General features: G+C 47.1%; 2 protein-coding genes across 21 annotated transcripts in view; one reads left to right on the plus strand and one right to left on the minus strand.

Annotated features, from left to right (window-relative positions):
• The window catches only part of SZT2 (SZT2 subunit of KICSTOR complex), a 62,995-nt gene extending 62,104 nt beyond the window's left edge, over positions 1-891 (minus strand). For all 14 annotated transcript variants that reach the window (XR_010117677.1, XM_063627579.1, XM_055255511.2 and 11 more), the window contains exon 1: positions 792-891. Coding sequence is in view for 13 of the 14 variants with exons in the window: in XM_063627579.1 (XP_063483649.1) it covers positions 792-818 (27 nt within the window). In the remaining variant the exon portion in view is untranslated. The remainder of the gene's footprint in view (positions 1-791) is intronic.
• MED8 (mediator complex subunit 8) lies at positions 885-22,394 on the plus strand. 7 transcript variants are annotated; one of them, XM_055255516.2, is made up of 8 exons: positions 936-1,029; positions 2,360-2,478; positions 3,141-3,285; positions 3,790-3,930; positions 4,118-4,199; positions 4,564-4,812; positions 5,686-5,746; positions 6,241-6,862. In XM_055255516.2, the coding sequence occupies exons 1-8, from the start codon at positions 1,024-1,026 to the stop codon at positions 6,506-6,508; spliced, it is 1,071 nt and encodes a 356-aa protein (XP_055111491.1). In that variant the 5' UTR covers positions 936-1,023; the 3' UTR covers positions 6,509-6,862. The 7 variants fall into 7 exon arrangements, with proteins under 7 accessions (XP_055111493.1, XP_055111491.1, XP_063483766.1 ...); XM_063627696.1 differs by lacking the exon at positions 6,241-6,862 and adding an exon at positions 12,255-13,457 and having other exon boundaries at positions 937-1,029; XM_063627694.1 differs by lacking the exon at positions 6,241-6,862 and adding an exon at positions 22,081-22,394 and having other exon boundaries at positions 1,002-1,071.
• The last annotated feature ends 308 nt before the right edge of the window (positions 22,395-22,702 follow it).

Consider the following 22,702-nt stretch of genomic DNA (forward strand, 5'->3'; position numbering starts at 1 on the left):
CTCAGATCTTCTAACTCCAAACTGCTACTTCCTGGATGAGTGGCATTTGAGTAAGGTACTAAATCTTTCTCATTTTTCAGTATTCTCCTCTGTGAGAATGCCATCTTCCTTGCACAAGTCTGAATGACACAACACATATAAGGTTCCTTGCATGTTCCTTAGCATTTAACGAATATATCATATGACCTTTCTGGTTTATTACATGTGATCCACACAAAACACTATAAGACAGATATTTCATAAAGAAGGAAACAGGATCTGGGAAGACTCGCCTGAGGTTGCACAGATTAGCTACATGACAGCGCCAACATTGGAACAAGGTCTCAGTCCGACTCAAATGTTTTTTTCATGAAATTAAAGCTGTTTTTCTAAAAGCATGAGCCCTAGAACTAAATGAATCCATGCTGTCTACGGCATTCCAATGCCTAAAGAAATGCAAAAACCGGCAAAGTAAATCTACTGCCGTGTTGCCCACTGGAACGGCAACAGAAAGTCAAAATACAAGTTTTGTTAATACCACTATTAAGTCAAAGAGTCGACGACGCGGATGACATGTCAGTAAACAAAACAAAGCGAAGAGTTACTTCTTTAGCTCCCCGAGGAAACTGCGGACCGCGTCCCATAGTCCGCAGCGGTGCCACAGTCGGGCCTTCCGGGCTGGGCTGGTCCCTGCCGAGGCTACGCAGCCCGGCCACCCCCAGACCTAGAGGAGGCCAACGCCACGCCTGCCCGCCGGACCCTCCCCCTCGGATCTCCGGGCCCAGTGCTGCGCCCGCCCGCCCGCCCCTCACCTCCGGCTCGGGGCGCTCCGAGGCCATCACACAGCCCTCCCGCGCCGGCCCGGGCCAGTGAGGGTGTTCCACTCTTGACCCCTGACCTGGCTATCTCGGCACCCAGAAGGAACCGGAAGTCGGTGGGAGGTCCGAGTTCCAGTTTTCTGATTGGTGGACGAAGCCTTCTCTTAGGCGTTTGCTGACTGGAAAACCGGAAGTGGAAATCGTTGCAGCCGCCTGGGCCACCGCAATGCAGGTGAGAACTGCGTTGGGCGTACTAGCGGCTGGCAAGCTTCGGGTACGGGGACCGAGAGTGGGCTGGCTAAGGAGAATGAAGAGTTGGGACTGAGAAGAGAGGGCAGAACCCACGGCTGATAAGGGAACGTGGGTTGGGGGGCGAGGCTAATTGGAGAGGGAGCGGCGGAGATCAGAAGTGGGGGTGGAGCTTGCCTGACCGGAGACAGTCGGGCTAAATCCGGAGGGAGGAGGCAGCACCGATTTGCTTGGCGTGGGAAAGGATTAGGTTGTAATACGGGGAGGCTGAGATGCAGTCTAAGGAAGACGGCTCAAGAAGATGGTGGGGTGGCTCAGGGCCTGTCCTAAGCTGCTGGATGGAGGCTGTTGGATGCCGATATAGCAGGGGATCTAATTGGAAAGAAGCCCAAGCAGTGAGGGAATTGTGGGCCGCGGTGGCCGAAAGCTAAGCAGCTTATAATCAGAGGCCATGGTGGAACCCAGGATCAAGTTCCTGTCAGGCAGGTTTGCAAGACAGTTTTGCATCACTCTTCCCAGCCTGTGCCCTATAGTTGTTAAGGGTGAAGAAATGGAGTAAAACAGGAGACCACCGATGGGAAGGAAATGCTTTGCAGACCCCCAGCATTTTAATTTGTTTGTCCAGTGCTTAGAAGCATGTGTAGTTTTTGTTTTTCATTTGTCACTTAGTTTCTTGCAGCTGGTAGTCTCAATAAATGTTAATGGGTTGACCGAGCTTGTGAAAGAGGCACGGAAATATTGACACAGAGATAGATGAGTGCATATGAATTCAGCAAGGAGAAGGTTGAAACAAAATGATGAGAGCAGATGGAAAGCTGGAGTCGTTGGTGCGGGGAGGGAAAGGGGAGAGCAGGGCTGGTATTCAGAGAAGTCTTCATGAGTAGGCAGATTTCCCAGAGACTGACAAGACAGCCAGGCTCACAGATGCTAGGATGGAGGAAGCTGGAGTGCATGTGCTACAGAGGTGCACATGACAGAATGATCTCCTGGCATTAGGTCTGTCGAAAATGTCTCAGTGAGGGAATGTAGGGTGTACCTAACACAGAGAAAAACGAGGCATAGATTAGGAGGTGATGGGGAAAAGGAATCAGTTGGTGGAAGGACTTGGGGTCAGGCAAACAGGTTGAAAGGTCTCAGGGTTGATGCTGTCTATAACCCAAATACCAAAGATAGAAAACAACCTGGCTATCCTATGCCAATGAGATCCTGTGTTACCTGACTGGTGTTGCACACCATCTCCTTGGCTTTTCAGCCCTCCTTTCTGTGTGTCATACTCGTTTATCTGGGTAACCAACCTGTTCCTATTGGTGCAGAGAGAGGAGAAGCAGCTTGAGGCATCATTAGATGCACTGCTGAGTCAAGTGGCTGATCTGAAGAACTCACTGGGGAGTTTCATTTGCAAGTTGGAGAACGAGTATGGCCGGCTGACCTGGTAAGAGTTGCCAGGGCAAGCTAGGAAGGGCTTATGCGTGGGGGGGCCTAGCCTCCTGATGAATAGGACATTTCTAATGATGTAACCATTTATCAGTTTGCACACATCTTTTGATTTGGAAAGAGCTGAGTTTCCTAACATTTAGCAAGTGGCTTCCATGGCAAGGAAGTAGAGAAATGCTCAGTTTCCTAACCCAAGTTCTTTCTAGCTTTCAATTCTTACCCTTTGACTTCTCTGGTGAGGAGGTCCTCCCACTACAGCTCTATTTGTGCTGGATCTCTTGCCACAGATGTGGCTGAGTCTTTTAGAGCCAACCTACTCTGAAGTGTGGATACTATTTCCAGGCTGGAAAGGAGGCTTTTACCCGGTTTCTGAAGTTTTAGTTATAACAGTGTAGCCCTGGTTCCTATTTTGCCACTTTTCCTCACCCCATTCAAACAATGAACTGGGTTTTTTCTACATCTGTTTCATAAACTGAAACTGCGTCCCTCTTTCATATCCCTGTCATCCCTGTTAGTCTGTTCCCACTTAGGCTAGTCATAGGGCTATGAGACTTTTGGAGGTGAATCCGAGTGTTCCTAGCCTGAAGGAACTAGGACTATTTTACCAAGAACCACCCAGGGAAGGGGTACAACATTCTGACACCTTCTTACTGCCACCAGGCCATCTGTCCTGGACAGCTTTGCATTGCTTTCTGGACAGTTGAACACTCTGAACAAGGTCTTGAAGCATGAAAAAACACCGCTGTTCCGTAACCAGGTCATCATTCCTCTGGTGTTGTCTCCAGACCGAGATGAAGATCTCATGGTAAGAGGAGAAAAAGAATACAACTTGGGAAATTAAGGGGTTTTTTAGGCTTCTTTAGTATTTAGGGAAATTAAGTTATTAGCCGAGAGCCTAGAAATAATTTTGGAGGCCTTGCTTTTTGTTCTTCTGAAGGCAGGAGAGCCACTCCCAAATAGTGCTGTAATAAGCTGAGGGGTATATCACCAAGGCTGATACCTTTCTTCTCCAACATCTGTCTTAAGTCGCAAAGTTTGCCCTTTTGTGACTTTGTCTATTCCAGTCTTTGAAGCGTGGCAGACAGTGATAGTTTAATTTGCCTCTAGCTCTGGTAGAGATAGGGATGTGAGAAGACACAAAAAATGAAGGATGGAGTAAAGGAGAGTGTGTCCTAGCAAACTAGATATTATGTCTCAGGTTGTATTTTCCTTGAAAATGCACTGTTTGCCTGTGGATGGGACTGTATATCAGGCCAGATAGAATCTTCTTGGAGTACATAGTAGGATCAATAAAACCTGTGTGTTACAGCGGCAGACTGAAGGACGGGTGCCCGTTTTCAGCCATGAGGTAGTCCCTGACCATCTGAGAACCAAGCCTGACCCTGAAGTGGAAGAACAGGAGAAGCAACTGACGACAGATGCTGCCCGCATTGGTGCAGATGCAGCCCAGGTTTGACTGAGTCACTGCCTTGCTGCCCCATCCCCATCCCATCATGAGAAGCTAGGCATTACCATTCCGGTCTAGTAGGGATGCATAGTTGGTTGCATCTAAGTTGCTTCTGGCAGAACCCAAGGAATAAATTTCTCCATATCATTTCCTAGTTACTCTAATCTCTGCACAAATTTGTGTGTTACAGAAGCAGATCCAGAGCTTGAATAAAATGTGTTCAAACCTTCTGGAGAAAATCAGCAAAGAGGAGCGAGAATCAGAGAGTGGAGGTATGACGGGACTGGTGGTTAAACAGAGAAGGAGAGGTGTATAAGATCACTGGAATGGGAATGGTTGTTTTGGGAGTAGTGAAGTTAGGACACAAGAGTGAACTGCTTTAGGGTTTGCATCCATTCTGTTAGCCTTTTGTATTTAAGGCCAGCACTGAAGCAGGTGGAGGAAATGGGCAAAGTAAGAAGAGAGAATTCTGAGATAGGCTTGGGGGTCCTCTGGCTCTTTTTCTGGGCTGTGAGGGAGTCTAGATGTTGCTGAATTCAGAACTCCAAACCCTGGCACTCATACTGGTCTTCCAGCTGCCACGTTCAGTCATGCATCAGAAGCATACTTCAGGATCCCCACTTACTTTTTCTTCAGGTCTCCGGCCGAACAAGCAGACCTTTAACCCTACAGACACTAATGCCTTGGTGGCAGCTGTTGCCTTTGGGAAAGGACTATCTAATTGGAGACCTTCAGGCAGCAGTGGTCCTGGCCAGCCAGGCCAGGCAGGAGCTGGGACGATCCTTGCAGGAACCTCAGGATTACAGCAGGTGCAGATGGCAGGAGCTCCAAGCCAGCAGCAGCCAATGCTCAGTGGGGTACAAATGGCTCAGGCAAGTCAACCAGGTAAGGTGGCAGGGGTTGAAATGAAGCTGACTTTGAGCAGGGGAGTGGGAGCGAATAAGCTAGATTATCTGGGCTTCCAGCATCTCTAGACCTAGAGGTTTTCTCTATTTCTCCTTTGCACTGTGACCCAGGAAATAATTTTCAGAAGTAAAATAATCTCATCTGAGACTCTGCAACAGGCACCAGAGAGTGAGGAAGAACTTTGAGTAACAGAAACTGCTCTAATTTCTCATCCGCATCTCACATCTCTGTGTCAACTATCCTTCTATCCCATTTATTCTGGTATTAGATATGTTGTCAGTGTCTCTTGTTAGGTAGAGAAATCAGCAGTCAGATCTTAAGACCATTTGGTAGGTGCATCAGGAATTGACACGCAGGCCAGTTTTCCAGTCCTACATGTGTTCTTTTCTCTGTATCCTGCCTCTCTTGCTCTTGGCTTCCTGCCTTCTCTCCTACTCATTTTTAGAACGGTCTAGATGCAGGCAGCTAGAAGAGTTATTTCCTCCAAGCTGTCTAGGAAAAGGGACAATTAAAGAGAGATTCTGCACTTCTTATGATATAAAAAAAGAAGAACAATGAGAGAACATAGTACTCTTTTACCTGTGACATTAAATGGGAGTCACACAGGTTTAGCTATCTTTTCTAGGACTGGATGAACAGACTGTTCTCCCATGTCACTTCTTTCCTCCTGGACACCTTCAGGGAGACAGCTGGGTGAAGAATCATACTTCTGACCTCTGTCAAACAGGGTCAGATGCCACAGAGGTTCTGAGATGATAGAGGAAGTGACAGAGGGAGGCTGAGATACCACATTTCTGATTTGTCAGGAAAGTCTTACCTTGCTTGAGATGACTTTTTTCATGTTCCTTTCAGGGAAAATGCCAAGTGGAATAAAAACCAACATCAAGTCGGCTTCCATGCATCCCTACCAGCGGTGAGTGTGGCTGGCAACCTCGACTCCCTGGTGCTCTTTGCAGAGTTGGGAAGTGAAATTACCTTTTGCTCAAGGCTCACCTAGATGGGTACAATAAAAAGAACATGGGCTTTCAGCAGCAGACAAATCCCACTTCCACCACTGACTAGCTGTGTGACCTTGGACAAGTGACCTAATTTTTCTGAGCCTGTTTCTCATTTGTAAATGGTGATAATACCTGCCTCATAGGGTTGTTGTGAGGATTCAAATGAGGAAATGAATGTAAAGCACTTAGCACAGTATATGAAATAATGGGTATTCAATAAATGATAGTTTCTACAGATCCTTCTCCCCACCACCCTCCACAGTCCTTGATCCAGAACTTACCCTGATCTGATAACTGCCTCACGTCAATGGTGAGCTGATGGACACAAGATCAAATAAGGCTATGCTTATTTTGTGCTGCCAGAAACTGTAGCAACCTCTGTGTTCTTAGAGGCACACTGTCTTTTCAGGCCCTCCTGCCCAGGTTTCATTCTGGCTATCCCTCTAAGGTGCAAGGTGAAGAAGCTTCTGGGCCAGGAAGAAAAAAAAAAAATGCCCACCTATAGCTCTGGTGAAGCTTGGGCCTGCTCTCCTTTCTGTCCTCTAAGGAGCCAACTTGGCTTTTACCTGGCAAATAGTCATAAAGTCCCCTATCCTTTACCTCACCCTATACACACGAGGCTTTCTCAGGAAGTGGCTCTGCCAGGCAGGACTATGTGGAAAAGGGTTTTTCCTTAGCACATGAAAAAGCCCCTTCCCCTGGACTCATGTTTCTTACTTTGGAGGGAGAAGGGAATTGCACTTCACACTGCCATCAGGGTTTAGTTGACCTCATAATGGTGCCCAGTTTCTCGACTTTGGCCAGGATGGCTTTCCTTCATTTCCGTAATCCTGTGGCCCAAATGGTGGACCAGATTGATGGTGGGAGGGGGCAACCCCCAGTAGCTTTGCCTGCTTTTATAAAGTTGAACAAAGTGAATTTAGACATTCAGGCTAACCTGCCTTTCTTAGTACTCCTTTGTTGGCATGCGCAGGGGTTGAGTCAGCAGAAGTGGACCAAAAGATTCCTCTGAATAAAGTTATTTAAATTGATGTTCACTGGCTCAGGGTTGTCTGACAGTAATTTATGAGAGCACTACATAGGGACCAGAGGGGCAGTTTCAAGAGTGCTGCAAGGCAGTTCTAATTTGTTCTCCATAAAAAAATTTCTGTATCTTTAATTAGCTTTGATCTAAAAATCCTGCAACTTCCCTCCTGCTCATACCTTCCAGCTGCCTTTTTTCTGTTCTCTTCTGTCACACACTGGTACTTTGGCATTTGTTCAGTGCCAAACAAAGTTCTGCCAGGCTGTGGCAGCAAAGGACTGGAAAAGTGGTCCCAGATGTCACATCTGTTACCATTCCATCAAGATGAGGAATGGTATCCACAAAGCTCACTGACCACAATACATAGCAGTAGGGGAGTCTGGTCACCAGCTCTAAGGCAGTGCCAGACCTTTCCCCCACTTAAACTGTTCTGGCTCATCAGCCCACTCAGGTGTTCTTTATCTTCTCACCTCTTCCCTTCCCACTGGAAATGTCAGTTAACTGGCATATTGGGTAGAGTTTGAGCTGTGCTTCTCTGAAACCCCTGGAGCATCTTTTGGTGACTGTTGTCCTTTACTCCACCAAAAGATTCCCTCCTATTGAATGGCACCAACCCCAAGTTTTTTTGTGTCCCAGGCAAATACTGACTTCATCCCCACCATACTATTAAAATTGATTCCTTGTCATACAATAATGGAAATATCCTCTTGCCCCAACAGGAACATATGCAGGATGTCACCTACATCTTGTTGCCCTAAGCAAACACTCCTTCCTCTAGAGGGACTCCTCTACATTCATCACTGTAGGAGCACATGCTGTTGTTTTTATCCCCCATCCTCAAATCATCTGGAGTACACAAATCTCAGTAGTGTCTCCCACTTTGGGGTCCATACAGCCTAGTAAATGCCTCAATAGAGAGTATGTATCTCCCACCCCTAGCATACTCATTCCCTCAGGAGGGAATACATATACAGTTTTCCTTTGAAGAAGGGGACATGACCTATTTACTGGCTCAGATTTAGGATTTGCAAGAGGTGACTATTGGCCTACTCTGGTAACATTCCTCTGTTTTTGCTGCCCTGTTTTGCTTGGAGATCATGCTTTCTCCTATTCTTGGGTCCCCTGGAGAAAGAGATTAGGCCATTGTCTCCTAGGTTTGTGTCTAGGATGGAGAAAGAAGCAGCAGCTGTGAAATGTCAAGAGCTTACTACAGGACAGAGTTCATCCTGCTGAAGGTGGAAGCTTATCCAATCAATGTCAGCATAAGGCCCATTTCCTAGGACCTCTCCCTCTCCAGCCCTGCCCTGAGCCTGGGATTCAGTCATTGCTGAACCTCTCTTTTGCTCATTGTGCCAGTCACCCCATTCTGTTCCCCTTCTAGTGTTTATTCCTCCCTACTTAGCTGGTGTACCTCATTCAACCCTGTCATTTTTTGGGAAACAGCCAAGATAGATAGGTTGTAGCCAAGTGCTCCTTACAACTCCATAATGGGTCCTGGCATTAGGATTGAGCTGGAGGGGGTGTAATTGCCCACCTCCTGTTGTGCTGCCACAGAGAAGAAGCTCAACTCTGCAGGAATGCCCCAGTGCAAGGCTGGTCCCTTTTCCCACCCCCTCTCACCTCCCCCAGGCAGCTGGAAACAACCTCTCCCTTTGTCTGAGCTTCTTGTACAGAATAATCCTCCTTATGGACAATGTATTCTCTGTGCCCTGTGGACACAGGAGCTGTGTAAGCTGATCCCAGCACCAGGCAGGACGGAGGCTGAGTCCTTCCAAACGCCCACCCTGGGTCAGCTCCTGATTACTGTCCAGATGAACTACGAAGGAGTGTACATTCTCTTCCATCTGCGTTTCCTATCTGCTCCAGAATTAGGGGAATAGCCTACTGAAGTTTAGCATTGGGCCGGGAGTAGGAACGGGCTGTGGTCCTTTTCTGTTCAGTCTTGAGGGTTCACAGTGCCTGCTTATTGAGGCTCGATGTGGCTCCTGCCTGGAAACCTCGAACACATGGGGACTAACCCTTGGAAAGGGCTTGCCACTGTGCAGATGGGGCTTTATGATTGGAACAGAAGGCAAACTCCAACCCATCTGACGGGACCATGGTGCCCTATCACTTCAGCATGTGTTTTGTCCCACAAGACAAAGTTCCTTTCTTCTTCCCTTTAACTTCTATCTCTTTTTTTTGAGCTCCATGTGTCACTGAGGCAGCTCTTGGGTTCCTGTTGTGGTCTCTCAGTGAGTCACGTGCCATTTGGACGTGGCAGCTTCCCTAAGTACATCGTGGACAAGGCACCTCACTTCCCTAAGCCTCAGTTTTCTCACTTGGTGATCTCAGTGATCCTTTTTAGGTCTAAAGTCTGTGGCAATGATTTTCAAACCCATTTATCCCCAGGCATTTTGTTTTGTTTTGTTTTCCGTGGTGCATGACTGTTACATAAATAGGCCAAAATTTTCCTAGATCAGCCCCTAAGTCCCTCAAACTCCTATAAACTGTTCCTGAAGTTCCCTCGCTGTCACCTACACCTTAACATACCAACATCCTTCTAGACCACAACCTTGAAACTGTTTTCTAAAACATTTTTCTCTAAGTGAAGATTCATCAAAGAGATGGTAAGTTACCACAAAGTTATCACAAGTTACAAGTTCTGACATACCTTTTGTGTTAGAAGTCACCCTCCCCCTCTCAGACATCTCTCTCTCCTTGGGCAAGATACATGTACCAAAGAGACTCCTCCAGTATAGGCAATAAATTATACTTTTTCCACATGAAGATAACCTTTCCTACTGAATCAAATATAAAGTGCCTTGGGATGCTCGTCTTCCTGTGTTTTCTCTGCCATTCCACTGCTTTCCCTAATTCTCACCCTAATTTCCCTAGTTTGTGGTCATTTTGATTCTTCATCTTTTCTTGCCCACATTCCCCACGTAGATATCCTTTGTTCATTTTTTTTTTTGAGACAGGGTCTCACTGTCATCCAGGCTTGAGTGCAGTGGCACAATCACCTCTCACTGTGATCCTGCAACTCAAGTGATCCTCGAGGCTCAAGTGATCCTCCCACCTTTCAGCCTCCCAAGTAGCTGGGACCACAGGCATGTGCCACCCTGTCCAGCTAATTTTTAAATTATTATTATTTTTAATGGAGACAGGGTCTCTATGTTGCCCTGGCTGGTCTCAAACTCCTGAGCTCAAGCCATCCTCCCACCTCAGCCTCCCAAAGTGCTGGGATTACAGGTGTGAGCCACCACACCCAGTCTATCCTTCATTCTTTTTGCCAATTTCTCTAGGCTACATTTCATGGCCTTAGATAGTGGCATTTTAGTGTCTCTTCCATGTTAAAAGATCCTTCTTGACCCTACATCTCCTCCCACTGACTCACTCGCAGCCATGCTCTTGAAACAAAGTGCTTAGAATCATTGTTTCTTTTACCTCCCATTCACTTTTCAACCCCTGTGTTTGGGCTTCTATTTCCACCATTCCTCAGAAACTCAGAGATCATTGTTGACCTAATGGCTAAATCCAGAGTTTTTTCAATCCCCATAGTAATGTATCTGCAGCATTTAATGCTGACCATTTCCTTCAGTCTCTTTCTCCCCCATGGCTTCTATGGCACACGCTCTCCTTGTTCATCCCCCTCTCTGGCCATTCCTTCTGTGCAGCTTTTGGACTTTTATACTTTTGCCTGCTTCTTAAATGTTATTCTCTAGGACTTGTCCTTAACCCCCTTTTCTTCTTATTCTACCTGCTTTCTGTGACACCACTTTTATGTGCATAATATAAGTGAGTTTTATTTTCAGCTCAGACCTCTTTGCTGAGCTGCAGATTCCTGGTGGATATCTCTACCTATATGATCCACACCTGGTTGAATGTCCAAATCCAGTTATTCTAGCCTACACACCTGTTTCTCTTCTAAGCCAGGAATATGGAAACCATTCTAAACTATTCTCCCTCTGGGTCCCCAACCCCCTCATACCTAATCAGATCCTAAATCCTACCAATTCTGTCTCCCCAGTGTCCATCCACCCTGTCCTACAGTTTAGGCTCTGGGCCTCTCTTACCAAAAGTATTGTTCAGACTCCATATCTCTAGCCGTGCCCACTCTAACTCGTCTTCCAAAAGGCTATAGATAGGTCTTTCTAAACTGCAGATCTGATCACATTACTCCCCTGATTAAAATCCTTTATCTCCAGTCCTGCCCACTTTAACTTGTCTTCCAAAAGGCTGCCAGATAGGTCTTTCTGAACTGCAGATCTGATCACATTATTCCTTTGATTAAAAGCCTTTTGATAGTTTACTCCCAATGTAGGGTGGGTGTGCCAGACATACTGAAAATCACAAGATAAAATCTTCCTGGAATGTTCATTTTAAGGGTAATTTAAAACAGAATACACATTTAACATGTATTATTATTTTATTATTTTGAGACACGGTCTGTCTCACTGTCACCCAGGCTAGAGTGCAGTGGCGCGATCTTGGCTCACTGCAACCTCCACCTCTCAGGCTCAAGCGATCCTCCCACTTCAGCCTCCCAAGTAGCTGGGACTACAGACACGCACCACCATACCTGGCTAATTTTTGTATTTTTGGTAGAGATGGGGGTATATGGACAACATACCTGGTGGGCGAGTTGGTAGGGGTGGGTGTGCCAGGCATACTGAAAATTACAAGGTAAAATCATCCTGCAATGTTCATTTTAAGAGTAATTTAAAACAGAACACACATTCAGCATGCATTATTATTTTATTTTGAGACACGGTCTCACTGTGTCATACAGGTTAGAGTGCAGTGGTGCGATCTTGGCTCACTGCAACCTCCATCTCCCAGCTCAAGTGATCCTCCCACCTCAGCCCCCAAGTAGCTGTGACTACAGGCGTGCACCACCATAGCAGGCTAATTTTTTAATTTTTGGTAGAGATTGGTTTTGACACATTGCCCAAGCTGGTCTCAAACTCCTGAGCTCAAGTGATCCTCCTGCCTCAGCCTCCCAAAGTGCTGGGATTATAGGCATGAGCCACCACACCCAGCCAGCATGCATGCATTATTAAGAGAAAATAGTCTTCAAAGAATTCCTACTAGTCTGAACAGCTTCAGACTAAGCCACCAGATTCCCTAGGGATATTTATTTGCTCTGTTTGGCCATTACATTTACTTCATTGGAAAAGCTTAAAAAATAGCTCAGATTTTCTGGAAAGGCAAGTAAGATTCTGTGTGATGCAGCCCCCTTCCTCCTTCTTATTGTCATGCCACCCACTCAATTCCCAAGCCATCCACATTGCTTGCAGTTTGCTGAATGTGACAGCTTTTTCAAACCTCCATTCCTTTATTCCCACTGTTCCCTCTGCATGGAACAGTTTGCCCTATCATTCTGTCTGATGAATACCCAATCATCTTTCAAAAATCAGCTCACAAGTCGCCTCACTCTCGCCGGTGCAGTGGCTCACACCTGTCATCCCAGTACTTTGGAAGGCTGAGGCATGAGGACTGCGTGAACCCAGGAGTTCGAGACCAGCCTGGACAGCACAGGAAGACCCTGTCTCTACTAAAAAATCAGCCAGGTGTGGTGGCACACACCTGTGGTCCCAGCCATTTGGGAGGCTGAGGTGAGAGGATCGCTTGGGCCTGGGAGGTCAAGGCTGCAGTGAGCTGTGATTGTGCTGCTGCACTCCAGCCTGGGCAACAGAGCCAGACCTTGTCTCAAAAAAAAAAAAAGTCACCCCTGTGTGAAGTTGTGAAGTTTTCCAGTAACCCATAACTCAATACCACTCCCACCAGGTAAGATTAATTACCTCCTCTTTTATGCTCCACATTTGTACCTTGTACAAACTTATTCTAGCTCCTGGTGCACTTTATTGTCTCCCGGGTTCAAGCATCCTGAACTTTGAATCCAGCTCTTCCACCTGAGAACTGAGTGATCTTAGGCAAGATAATGTGTGTGCCTGGCATACTATAGCATCTAGCCCATCATAAGCACTATAAATGGTAGTGCTACTATTATTATTACTATTATGATTTCTTTGTCTTTGGAGAAGTAGTACAAAATAACATTTTGATTTAAAAAGCAGGTTTTCGTGTCAGACTGCCCCAGTTCAAATCCTAGCTGTGCTACTTACCAGCTGTGTGGCCTTGGGCAAGTTAGTTCACTTCTCTATGCCTTTGCCTCCTTATTCCTGGGGTCAATAATAATGGCTATTTCATAGGGTTGCTGTGAGGTTTAAATGGGTTAATACATATAAAGTGCTTAGGATAATGCTGACAACAGTAGAAGCACAATACATATTATCTATCCATAGGGTAACATCTGGGAATCTCTGCTCTCAGTGATTGTTGCTTGAATAAACGATTCACCAATTCCTCTAAGAGGTCATACCTCTCCTTCCCTCTGCAGCTCCCCTGTGCTCATGTCTCAGGAGCTTAGCCTCAGGAGACGCTTTTTGTGCATATTTCATCCCCCGTGGTATCTCCCTAGTAACGTGCAGAGTAGGTACTGGAGCATTTTGATATTGGATTACCTGACATGATAAGTCAATTTCAAATCTAGTTTTGTGAATTGTATTTCTCCCACCTACATTGTTGTTGCCTACATTCTTTAAGAAATTGTGTCCTTTTGACTTGAGGCCAAATGATAAGACCTCTCACCTGAAATACTCTTTTTCATGCCTTACGAACTGTATCTCTTCCCTGTCTAAACTAGCTAACCACTCAGTTCCATAGTTTTTCTACAGTCTGTCCCTAAAGGAGGCCCTTCACCACTCATAGCTTTCTCTGTGCAGTTGTGATGAATTCTTGCCTCGCTTGTCTGTGCTTGCTAGGTCGGGCTCAGTTCTTCGTGGGTGGCTGTGTATAATTCACTGGAGATCAAAACCGGAGCTCTTTGGTGCCATGCTTGCCTCTCTTCCCGCCACATTGACCACCAGTCCTTCAGACTGTTTTGTCATGGCATACTCCACGACTCTTGCCACTTTGCCATAAGTGCTCTCAGCTGTGCCACAAGGAAATAGCTGGGAGTCAGGTGTTGCCTCATACCTCCGTGGCTTACACATGCTCTGCCCTATGCAGAATACCCTCTCTCTTTCCTGCTCCAACCCCCTTATTCACCTGATAAACAATTCATCCTTCCAGTTCACATGTCACCTACTCCTGTAAAGTCTTTACTACTGCCTCCCCTGTACACTTGACCATTCTTTTTTTTTTTTTTTTTTTTTTTTGAGACGGAGTCTCGCTCTGTCGCCCAGGCTGGAGTGCAGTGGCGCAATCTCGGCTCACTACAAGCTCCGCCTCCCGGGTTCATGCCATTCTCCTGCCTCAGCCTCTCCGAGTAGCTGGGACTACAGGCGCCCGCCACCACGCCCGGCTAATTTTTTTTTTGTATTTTTAGTAGAGACGGGGTTTCACCATGTTAGCCAGGATGGTCTCGATCTCCTGACTCGTGATCTGCCCACCTCGGCCTCCCAACGTGCTGGGATTACAAGCGTGAGCCACCGCTCCCAGCCCCACTTGACCATTCTTAAACTGTACCTCTCCTGTGCCCTGTACACACTTCCATTCTAGCACCCATAGTTCTATTGCAGTTTATTTTCAAGTTCATATCCTGGTTTGGACACTTATCCATTGTGTAGCCTTAGAAAGTTACTTCACTCCCAAGAACCTCAGTTTCCAGCTCTATAGAATGGGATTATAGTACCAACTTCAAAGAGCACCTTCAACAAAACATATTTAAAGTTAAATTTAAATCTTTAAGTAGCTCTTAATTTTCTACCAGATAAAGTCCAAGCTTCTTAAAAAGGCTCTTCAGGCAAATAGTCAACACTCAAATGGTAACTGTTAGTCTCTTTTACTTTCTCCTGAGCAATCTCATTTTTATGTGATGGTCTAGTAGACTGTTTGGATTGCAAGACATTACAATTAAACTAGCCTAATCAAAATTACAATTAAACTGGCTTAATCAAAAAAAAAAAGGGGGAACCAGCTGTATTTGGGTTATGTGGATGCCTCTAGGTAGGCTTAGAGGCTCAAATGTTGTCTGGACTCTCTGTCTCTGCATTTCTCCACTCTACATTATTAGAACTCATCTCATGGGAGAGCTCTGGTTTTGCCTGGATTATGTGCCATTAGGAGGAAGTAGGGGAGAATACCAGCATTAATGAGCCAGTGGGGTGGGGAATTTCTCAAAGGAAATGAAAGCAGGGGATGGGAAAGTTTCTGAATACAGCCAAAACTAGAGCTACCACACTCCAGTCCACTTTGTGTGGTCTCACCTCTATATAGAGAATCCTCACATTTTTTTCTCAAGCTCCGTCCTTTCTCCTGAATGCACAGTATTGTGTTTTAGATTGCTTGTTGAATGGGCCATCTCACCTCAAACTCAGGATGTCCCAAACTGCATTCATTTTCTCCATCCTGCCCCACCTGAGTTATCCATCTGGACATCTGCTGTCAGTTCTGGGTCCTCTTTCTGCTATATCCCCTTTTCTTCCTTCTCACTGCCATTCTTCTAGGTCAGGCCTTTGTTATGTCACACCCAGACCTCTGAGCTGGCTCCCAGCTGGTATCCCTGCCTTCTTCTGCTTTCCTCTTGATAATATACCTTACTGTTGCCAAGTTTGTCTTTTTTTCTTTCTTTCTTCTGAGACAGTCTTGCTCTGTCGCCCAGGCTGGAGTGCAGTGGTATGATCTCGGTTCACTGCAACCTCCACCTCCCAGGTTCAAGCAATTCTCCTGCCTCAGCTTTTCAAGTAGCTGGGATTACAGGCACACGCCACCACACCCACCTAATTTTGTATTTTTAGTAGAGATTGGGTTTCACCATGTTGGTCCAGGCTGGTCTTCAACTCCTGACCTCAAGTGATCCACCCACCTTGGCCTCCCAAATTGTTGGGATTACAGGTATGAACCACTATGCCCGTCCCCGAGTTTGTCTTTTTAAGGTATAGTGGGGATCATATCAGCCTGCCACTTAAAATCTTCAGAGACAGGCCAGGTGTGGTGGCTCACGCCTGTAATCCCAACACTTTGGGAGGTTGAGGCGGGCGGATCACGAGGTCAGGAGATCGAGACCATCCTGGCTAACAGCGAAACCCCGTCTCTACTGAAAATACAAAAAATTAGCCGGGCGTGGTGGCGAGTGCCTATAGTCCCAGCTACTCGGGAGGCTGAGGCAGGAGAATGGTGTGAACCCAGGAGGCAGAGCTTGCAGTGAGCTGAGATCGCACCACTGCACTCCAGCCTGGGCAACAGAGCGAGACTCAGTCTCAAAAAAAAAAAAAAAATCTTCAGAGACACCCCAATGTAAAGTAAACTCCTCAGTTTTTAAAATTCAAAACATTTCATGATCTGGGGCCACTCATTAACCTTCTATCATATGAAGGCCTTTCATTAGCCATAGCCTTTAGCCCAAGGGTCCCCAACCCCTGGACCATGGACCAGTACTGGTCTGTGACCTGTTAGGAACCAGGCCGCACAGCAGAAGGTGAGTGGTGGGCATGTGAGCAAGCATTAATGCCTGAGCTCCGCCTCCTGACAGGTCAGCAGCAGCATTAGATTCTCATAGGAGCGGGAACCCTATCGTGAACTGTGCATGCAAGGGATCTAGGTTGTGCACTCCTTATGAGAATCTAACGAATGCCTGATGACCTGAGGTGGAACAGTTTCCTCCTGAAACCATCCCCTTGCCCCTTGCCCCCCACATCACCACAAGCCCCCATCCTGGAAAAATTGTCTTCCACAAAACAAAACTGGTCCCTGGTGCCAAAAAGGTTGGGGACTGTTACTTGAGCCAAATGGAATCCCTTGCAATTCTCTACCTGTCCTGTGTTTTCCTATATCCATTCCTTTGTCTGTGCTTTTTCCTCAGCCTGAAACACCTGTATTGCTTTCACCTTACCCAGTCTGTGACCTTAAGCAAAGCATTCAACCTCTGATTCCAGTTTTTTTTTTATCTGTTAAGAGGTGATCATAGAACTTACCTTACGGGATGGAAACATTTGAATGTAGGGAATGCATCTGGCTTCATCCTTGCCAGAAAAAGTACTAATAGAATAATAAGCTTCTCATTCCCCTCTTGGTCCTTCTCACGTGTCTTCTGGATCTTGCTAACTCCCTTTCCTCCATCTTGATAGCATCCCCTGGTTTGCCCCCTAACAAAAAGCCTCTCCTTTTTTCTCTCTGGAGCTTTTCCTGCAGGTTCTATCACATCCCTTTCCCCCTTCCTAAGTTTCTTTTGTTCAGTTCAATGAACAGTGAATGATACCCATAGTATGTAGGCACTGGTTACCCACTGATAGATCAGACGTTGGCCCTGACCTTTCAGGGTTCCAGGCCAACTCTCAAATTCCAGAAGATACACAGAATGTTTGCATGCAGTCTTTCCCCTCTGCCAGCCCGATGTCTTTCCAGCCCTGGTTCCTTCAGCCAAGGTCCCAGCCTGCTTCGGAAGAGGATACCAGCTAGCTGGCTGGGGCCCAGGGACGTGCAGAATTATTAACTGGCAAACCCTTTGCCCTCATCTTCACTCTCTCGTCCTCACAGGCTAACCCTCCCATCAGCTCTTCTGTGTGGGTACTGTGTAGGAAGTGTCCTTTGTCCTTTACAGGTTGGAGAATGGAGAAGCTTGACACAGCCCCCAGGAGGCTGCTTCTATCTCCACCTGCCAGTTCTGTTGCCCCTCAATCTGGACCTTCAGTTCCTATTCATAGCTGATACCCCGTCTCTTATTGTCTTTTCCCTCCACTCTTCCGCTCACTCACTCATGAACATGCAGGCATACCTTTTCCATTTTTTTCCTCATTGCCATTTCTGCTTCTCTATCCTACCTCCATTTAATATTTGTGCTGAAACATATAAAGCCTCAAAAAATCACGGGAATTGAGTTCATACAGATAGTGGTTTTCAGGCTGAACTTTTGGAGAAACAACATCCATGGTTTATCTTCTTGAGAAAGAGGATGGAGACGGGCCCTTTGAAGAGCAGTAAGTGAGGAGTGAGTCAGACAGGGTGGGACCCGGAGGAAGTCGCCACCTCATTTCCTATTAGTCAGGAAGGCTCCATGAAAGGGATGGAATTTTAGTTGTTGGACTGGGTTTTCTTTCCCCACTACACCTGGCCTTCATCCTTATCGAACCTATGAGTTCCTTGACCTCTTCAGTTTATCCAGTTCATCAATGTACCCTTGGTTTAGTTTCATCTACTCAGCCTTCACTGAACCCTCTCCCCAAGCAAGGCCTTCCATCTCACTTCCCTGCAGATCCCAAATGGTCCTATTTCTGCTCTCCTGACTCCCACTCACTTAGCTCTGCTGGAAAACATCACAGCCTCCTAAACTGGTACACTCCTTATGGTCTCCCACCCAGCTGGGCCTTACACTCTGTTCACCAAGCTTTCCCAGCATTCCATCATCAGTTACTCCAGACTGTACCACTTCCCTACAATTCTTTATCCCATCACCTACCCATCCCCCATGTTCAACAAATACCTAACATCTGACTGAAGGAAAAAATAGACTCCTTTAGACAAAACTCCCTCAATTCCTCCCATTCCACTGATGAACTTACTTATTTCCGTTCTCCTTAGCCAGAGGCTACTCTCTTCATGTGTGTGCTGGATCCCATTGTCTCTCTCCACACAGCATATAAACATGCTTCGGCTTCTTCCCATTAAGAACGACCATCTAGCATCAATCTGGAGGTGAGAGCCAGGCACTGATATTTTAAAAGCTCCCCAGTTGATTCTAGTTGCAGCCAGGGCTGAAAAACATAAACAGAATAAAATCCAGTCTTCTTACTGTGGCATACAAGGCTCTTCATAAACTGACTCATGCCTACCTTTCTTGCCTTCCCATATGCCCTCTGAAATGGAGTCATACCAAACTACTTAGCGTTCCCAAACCCGCCACATCTCTTGCTTCTATGCCTTCACATACATGCTTCGCTCCGCTTAGAATGCCTTTCCCTGCTTTCTAGAAAGTGTCCTTTTTTTTTTCTTTTTTCTTTTTCTTTTTTTTTTTTTTTTTGAGATGGAGTCTCTTGTCGCCCAGGCTGGAGTGCAGTGGCACAACCTCAGCTCACTGCAACCTCCGCCTCCTGCCTTAAGTGGTTCTCCTGCCTCAGCCTCCCTAGTAGCTGGAATTTCGGGCGCCTGCCACCAGGCCTGGCTAATTTTTGTGTATTTTTTAGTAGAGACAGGGTTTCACCATGTTGGCCAGTCTGGTCTCGAACTCCTGACCTCAGGTGATCCACCCACCTTGGCCTCCTAAAATGCTGGGATTACAGGTGTGAGCCACCTCACGCGGCCTAGAAAGTGACCTTTAATGCTCAATTAAGTGTCATTTTTGCGTCACCTTTAAGAATTAGCCTCCACACTGAGTTAAGGTGCCCCTGCAGCCCAGTGCTTTCATAACCCTCTGGGTTTATCTCTATGGGAACACTCACCACATGTATAATTGCTCATCTATATGTCTGTCTTTTCCATCAGACTGAGTGTTTTGCAGGAACCCCAGGGCCATGAAGATGCCATTTGGTAGGATTTGGGGCTAAGTGGTCTATATCAGATATTTGAGCATCCACAAATATTTGGCAAACATCCATTCACTGTTTGCCAAACTGAACAAAAGAAACTCAGGAAGGGGGAGAGGGGTATGATAGAACCTGGGACAAGAGCTGAACAACTGTCTTTGAGCATGTTCATTCATGTAGTCTGTCAGCATTTATTGAGGGCCTGCCATGGTCATTTACCAACGTGGTCCAGGTAAATAAAAACACAGTTGAAGTTTCCTATCACTACTGTGTTTGGCCTCTGGGACAGTTTCATCATCTATAATAGTCCGCTTTGTCTCTAGTGCACTCTTACGATGGACATTTAATCCAAAATCTCTCAATAGTGCTCTCACAACAGTGGTTTGCACACAGTAACTGTTTAGGAAGTATTATTAAAAGAATGCTCATGAATCTACATATAAGTATGTACCTTCCTGATATTTTGGGCACTTTCCCACCTTGTCCATTAAATATTGAGACAGAAACAGTGCTAAGCACTTTACATATGTTATCTCCTTCAGTCTTTACAGCAATCCTATGAGATAGGTACTGTTATTGCTCCAATTTTATAGCGGTTCAGCAACTTACATAAGGTCACACAGGTACTAACTGGAACATTTAAACTCATGGCTTTGGAGTCGGGTGTGAACCCGAAGTCATTAGAGTATACCTGGAACACAGGCTTTCAATAAATATTTATGGACTCAGTGATACTGTTCCCAAGGGAAATGGAAAGGCTTTCTAATTCTTATTGTCCTCTCCACTTGACTCTGGTTCCCTTGGCCTCTCTTTCTTTCCCACGTCATCCCATTCACACTAACATTCATTCAACAAAGGTAGAGGGCCAACTGAGTACCAGATAACGGGCCAGATGCTGGAGATACAGAGATGACAAAACATGGCCCATGCTGAGAGGAGCTTATAGTTTTGCAATGCAGATAAGCAGATAATTACAATTGTGGGAGCAAGAGGAGGGAGTGATTTACTGCCTAGGAGACCTGACTGTTCCTTGTGCTGAGCCAGGGGGCAAGGTCTGAGGGTTGAGGGGGGTATGAACGCTGCTGACATCCTCAGGGAATGGTTAAAGCACCAGGTGGGGCCCAGGAGAGTGTCACAGGTAGAATGAGAGGACAAGGCAGGGACCAGATCAGTTAGGACCTTAGTGTTGGAGCCTTTTAAATAGTGAATTCTTCTGCCATTTCCTTTCAAGGATGGGTACTAATAGGCTGGGTCATATCTGTACTTTGGCTCAGACCTCTTACCTAAACTCTAGGACTAAACTTTCACATAGCTATATCCCACCATTTGTGGAGTCATTTATTTATTTATTTAGAGACAAGGTTTCTATCATTCAGACTGGAGTGCAGTGGCGTGATCTGGGCTTACTGCAACCTCCACTTCCTGGGCTCAAGTCATCCTCCCACCTCAGCCTCCAGAGTAGCTGGGACTATAGGCATGCATCACCATGCCCGGCTAATTTTTTGTATTTTTTGTAGAGCCGGGGTCTCACGATGTTGCCCAGGCTGGAACTTGTGAGCTCAAGTGATCTGCCTGCCTCGGCCTTACAAAGTGCTGGGATTACAGGTGTGAGCCACCATCCCCAGCCTATCCTACCATTTATGAACATCTTTTTTTTTTCTGGAGACGAGTCTCACTCTGTTGCTCAGGCTGGAGTGCAGTGGCACGATCTCGGCTTACTGCACCCTCTGCCTCCCAGGTTCAAGCAATTCTCCTGCCTCAGCCTCCCGAGTAGCTGGGACAAGAGGCGCACGCTGCCGTGCCTGGCTGATTTTTTTTTTTTTTTTGTATTTTAGTAGAGATGGGGTTTCACCGTGTTGCCCAGGCTGGTCTCCGAATTCCCTCTTTTTTTTTTTTTTTGAGGTGGAGTCTTGCCCTGTTGCCAGGCTGGAAGTGCAGTGGCTGGATCTCGGCTTACTGCAACCTCCGCCTCCCAGGTTCAAGCAATTCTTCTGCCTCAGCCTCCCGAGTAGCTAGGATTACAGGCATGCGCCACCATGCCTGGCTAATTTTTGTATTTTCAGTAGAGACGGGGTTTCGCCATGTTGGCCAGGCTGGTCTCAAACTCCTGACCTCAGGTGATCTGCCCGCCTCAGCCTCCCAAAGTGCTGGGATTACAGGCGTGAGCCACCGCGCCCAGCCTTTTTTAAAAAAATGTGTTTATTTTCCTTGCGGAGCAGGGCTGCCCCATAAGCAGTGTGCCCAGAGTAGCCCAAATTCACTAATTCTGTCCGCACTTACACCATCCAATCCTACAAGCAGTTATTAGATCGTTGTGTGCTCCTGTTCCAGGGGCCGCTGGATGTAGAAATTCCATTTCACTAAAATCTAGTCCGTCCTTTGCCCCCACTAGTTGAGTCCAGTTAGTGAGTGTGGAGGTGGGGGCTGGGGGTGTAGAATAAATAAATATAGAGAGAGCCAGTCCAGCTGTCTGGAGGAAAGCTCGACATTGTCCGCCTCCTCCGATCCAATCAGTTGCCACATCTTTGGTCAGGCTGGCTTTCTCACCTGGTCTCCTTTGTGTTCCCTCCTCCCACTGGCTGCCAAAGTGATTCAGCCAGATAGACTGCAAGCCCCGTGAGTGCAGGGACGGTGGGTGGTCCATAAACGTCTGATGAACTAATGATACAAGCCTGATAATAGTCTCCTAAAAAAATCTTTACTGTTTCTCCTCTACTTCTAGAATAAAAATCAGATCGCCCCATTTGGCCTTCAAGACCTACTACATTCAGCCACAGTCAGCTTCATTTCCCTTTTTTCCTTTCACTACCTCGAAGGCCAGTTTAGCCAGTGATTCACTATGCTTGCCCCGGGCCACTTGTATCCTCCCACCTCCATTCCAGGCAGCCCTCGCAGCAGATCCTAACGCTTGGGGCTCCTCCAAGTGTACAGGCTCGTGAGGCTTCCCTCCCGCTAAGAGCACTGCGCCCTCAGCACACGCAGTGTGGTCTCGCCCGCCGCTCTGCGCTCACCCTGCAGGAGAGGGAGCTCTTTGAGGGCATCCGGCCGAACCCTCCCCCGAGCCCTGAGCTGGGCCTGCCGCCACAGATGTGCAGTCCTGCCGGGGAGCAGTCACCCGGGGACAGGGCCGGGCCCCGGGCTGCACGTCGGGAAGAGACGGCGTGCTCCCGAGTGGCCAGGCCGCTGCAACTGGCCAGGGCGGGCCCGGGCGGCGAGGGAAGGGGTGGGGAGCCCGGGCCGCGGCGCTTCCTGCTGGGACCCGGCGGCCCGCCCCTGCCCCCGCCCCGGCCGAGCCTGCGCTGCCGGCCTCCGGCCCCGCCGGCCGCCCAATCAGCGGGCGCCCC

This window comes from Symphalangus syndactylus, chromosome 12 (assembly GCF_028878055.3).
Source record: "Symphalangus syndactylus isolate Jambi chromosome 12, NHGRI_mSymSyn1-v2.1_pri, whole genome shotgun sequence".
In the NCBI taxonomy this organism is placed as follows: domain Eukaryota; kingdom Metazoa; phylum Chordata; class Mammalia; order Primates; family Hylobatidae; genus Symphalangus; species Symphalangus syndactylus.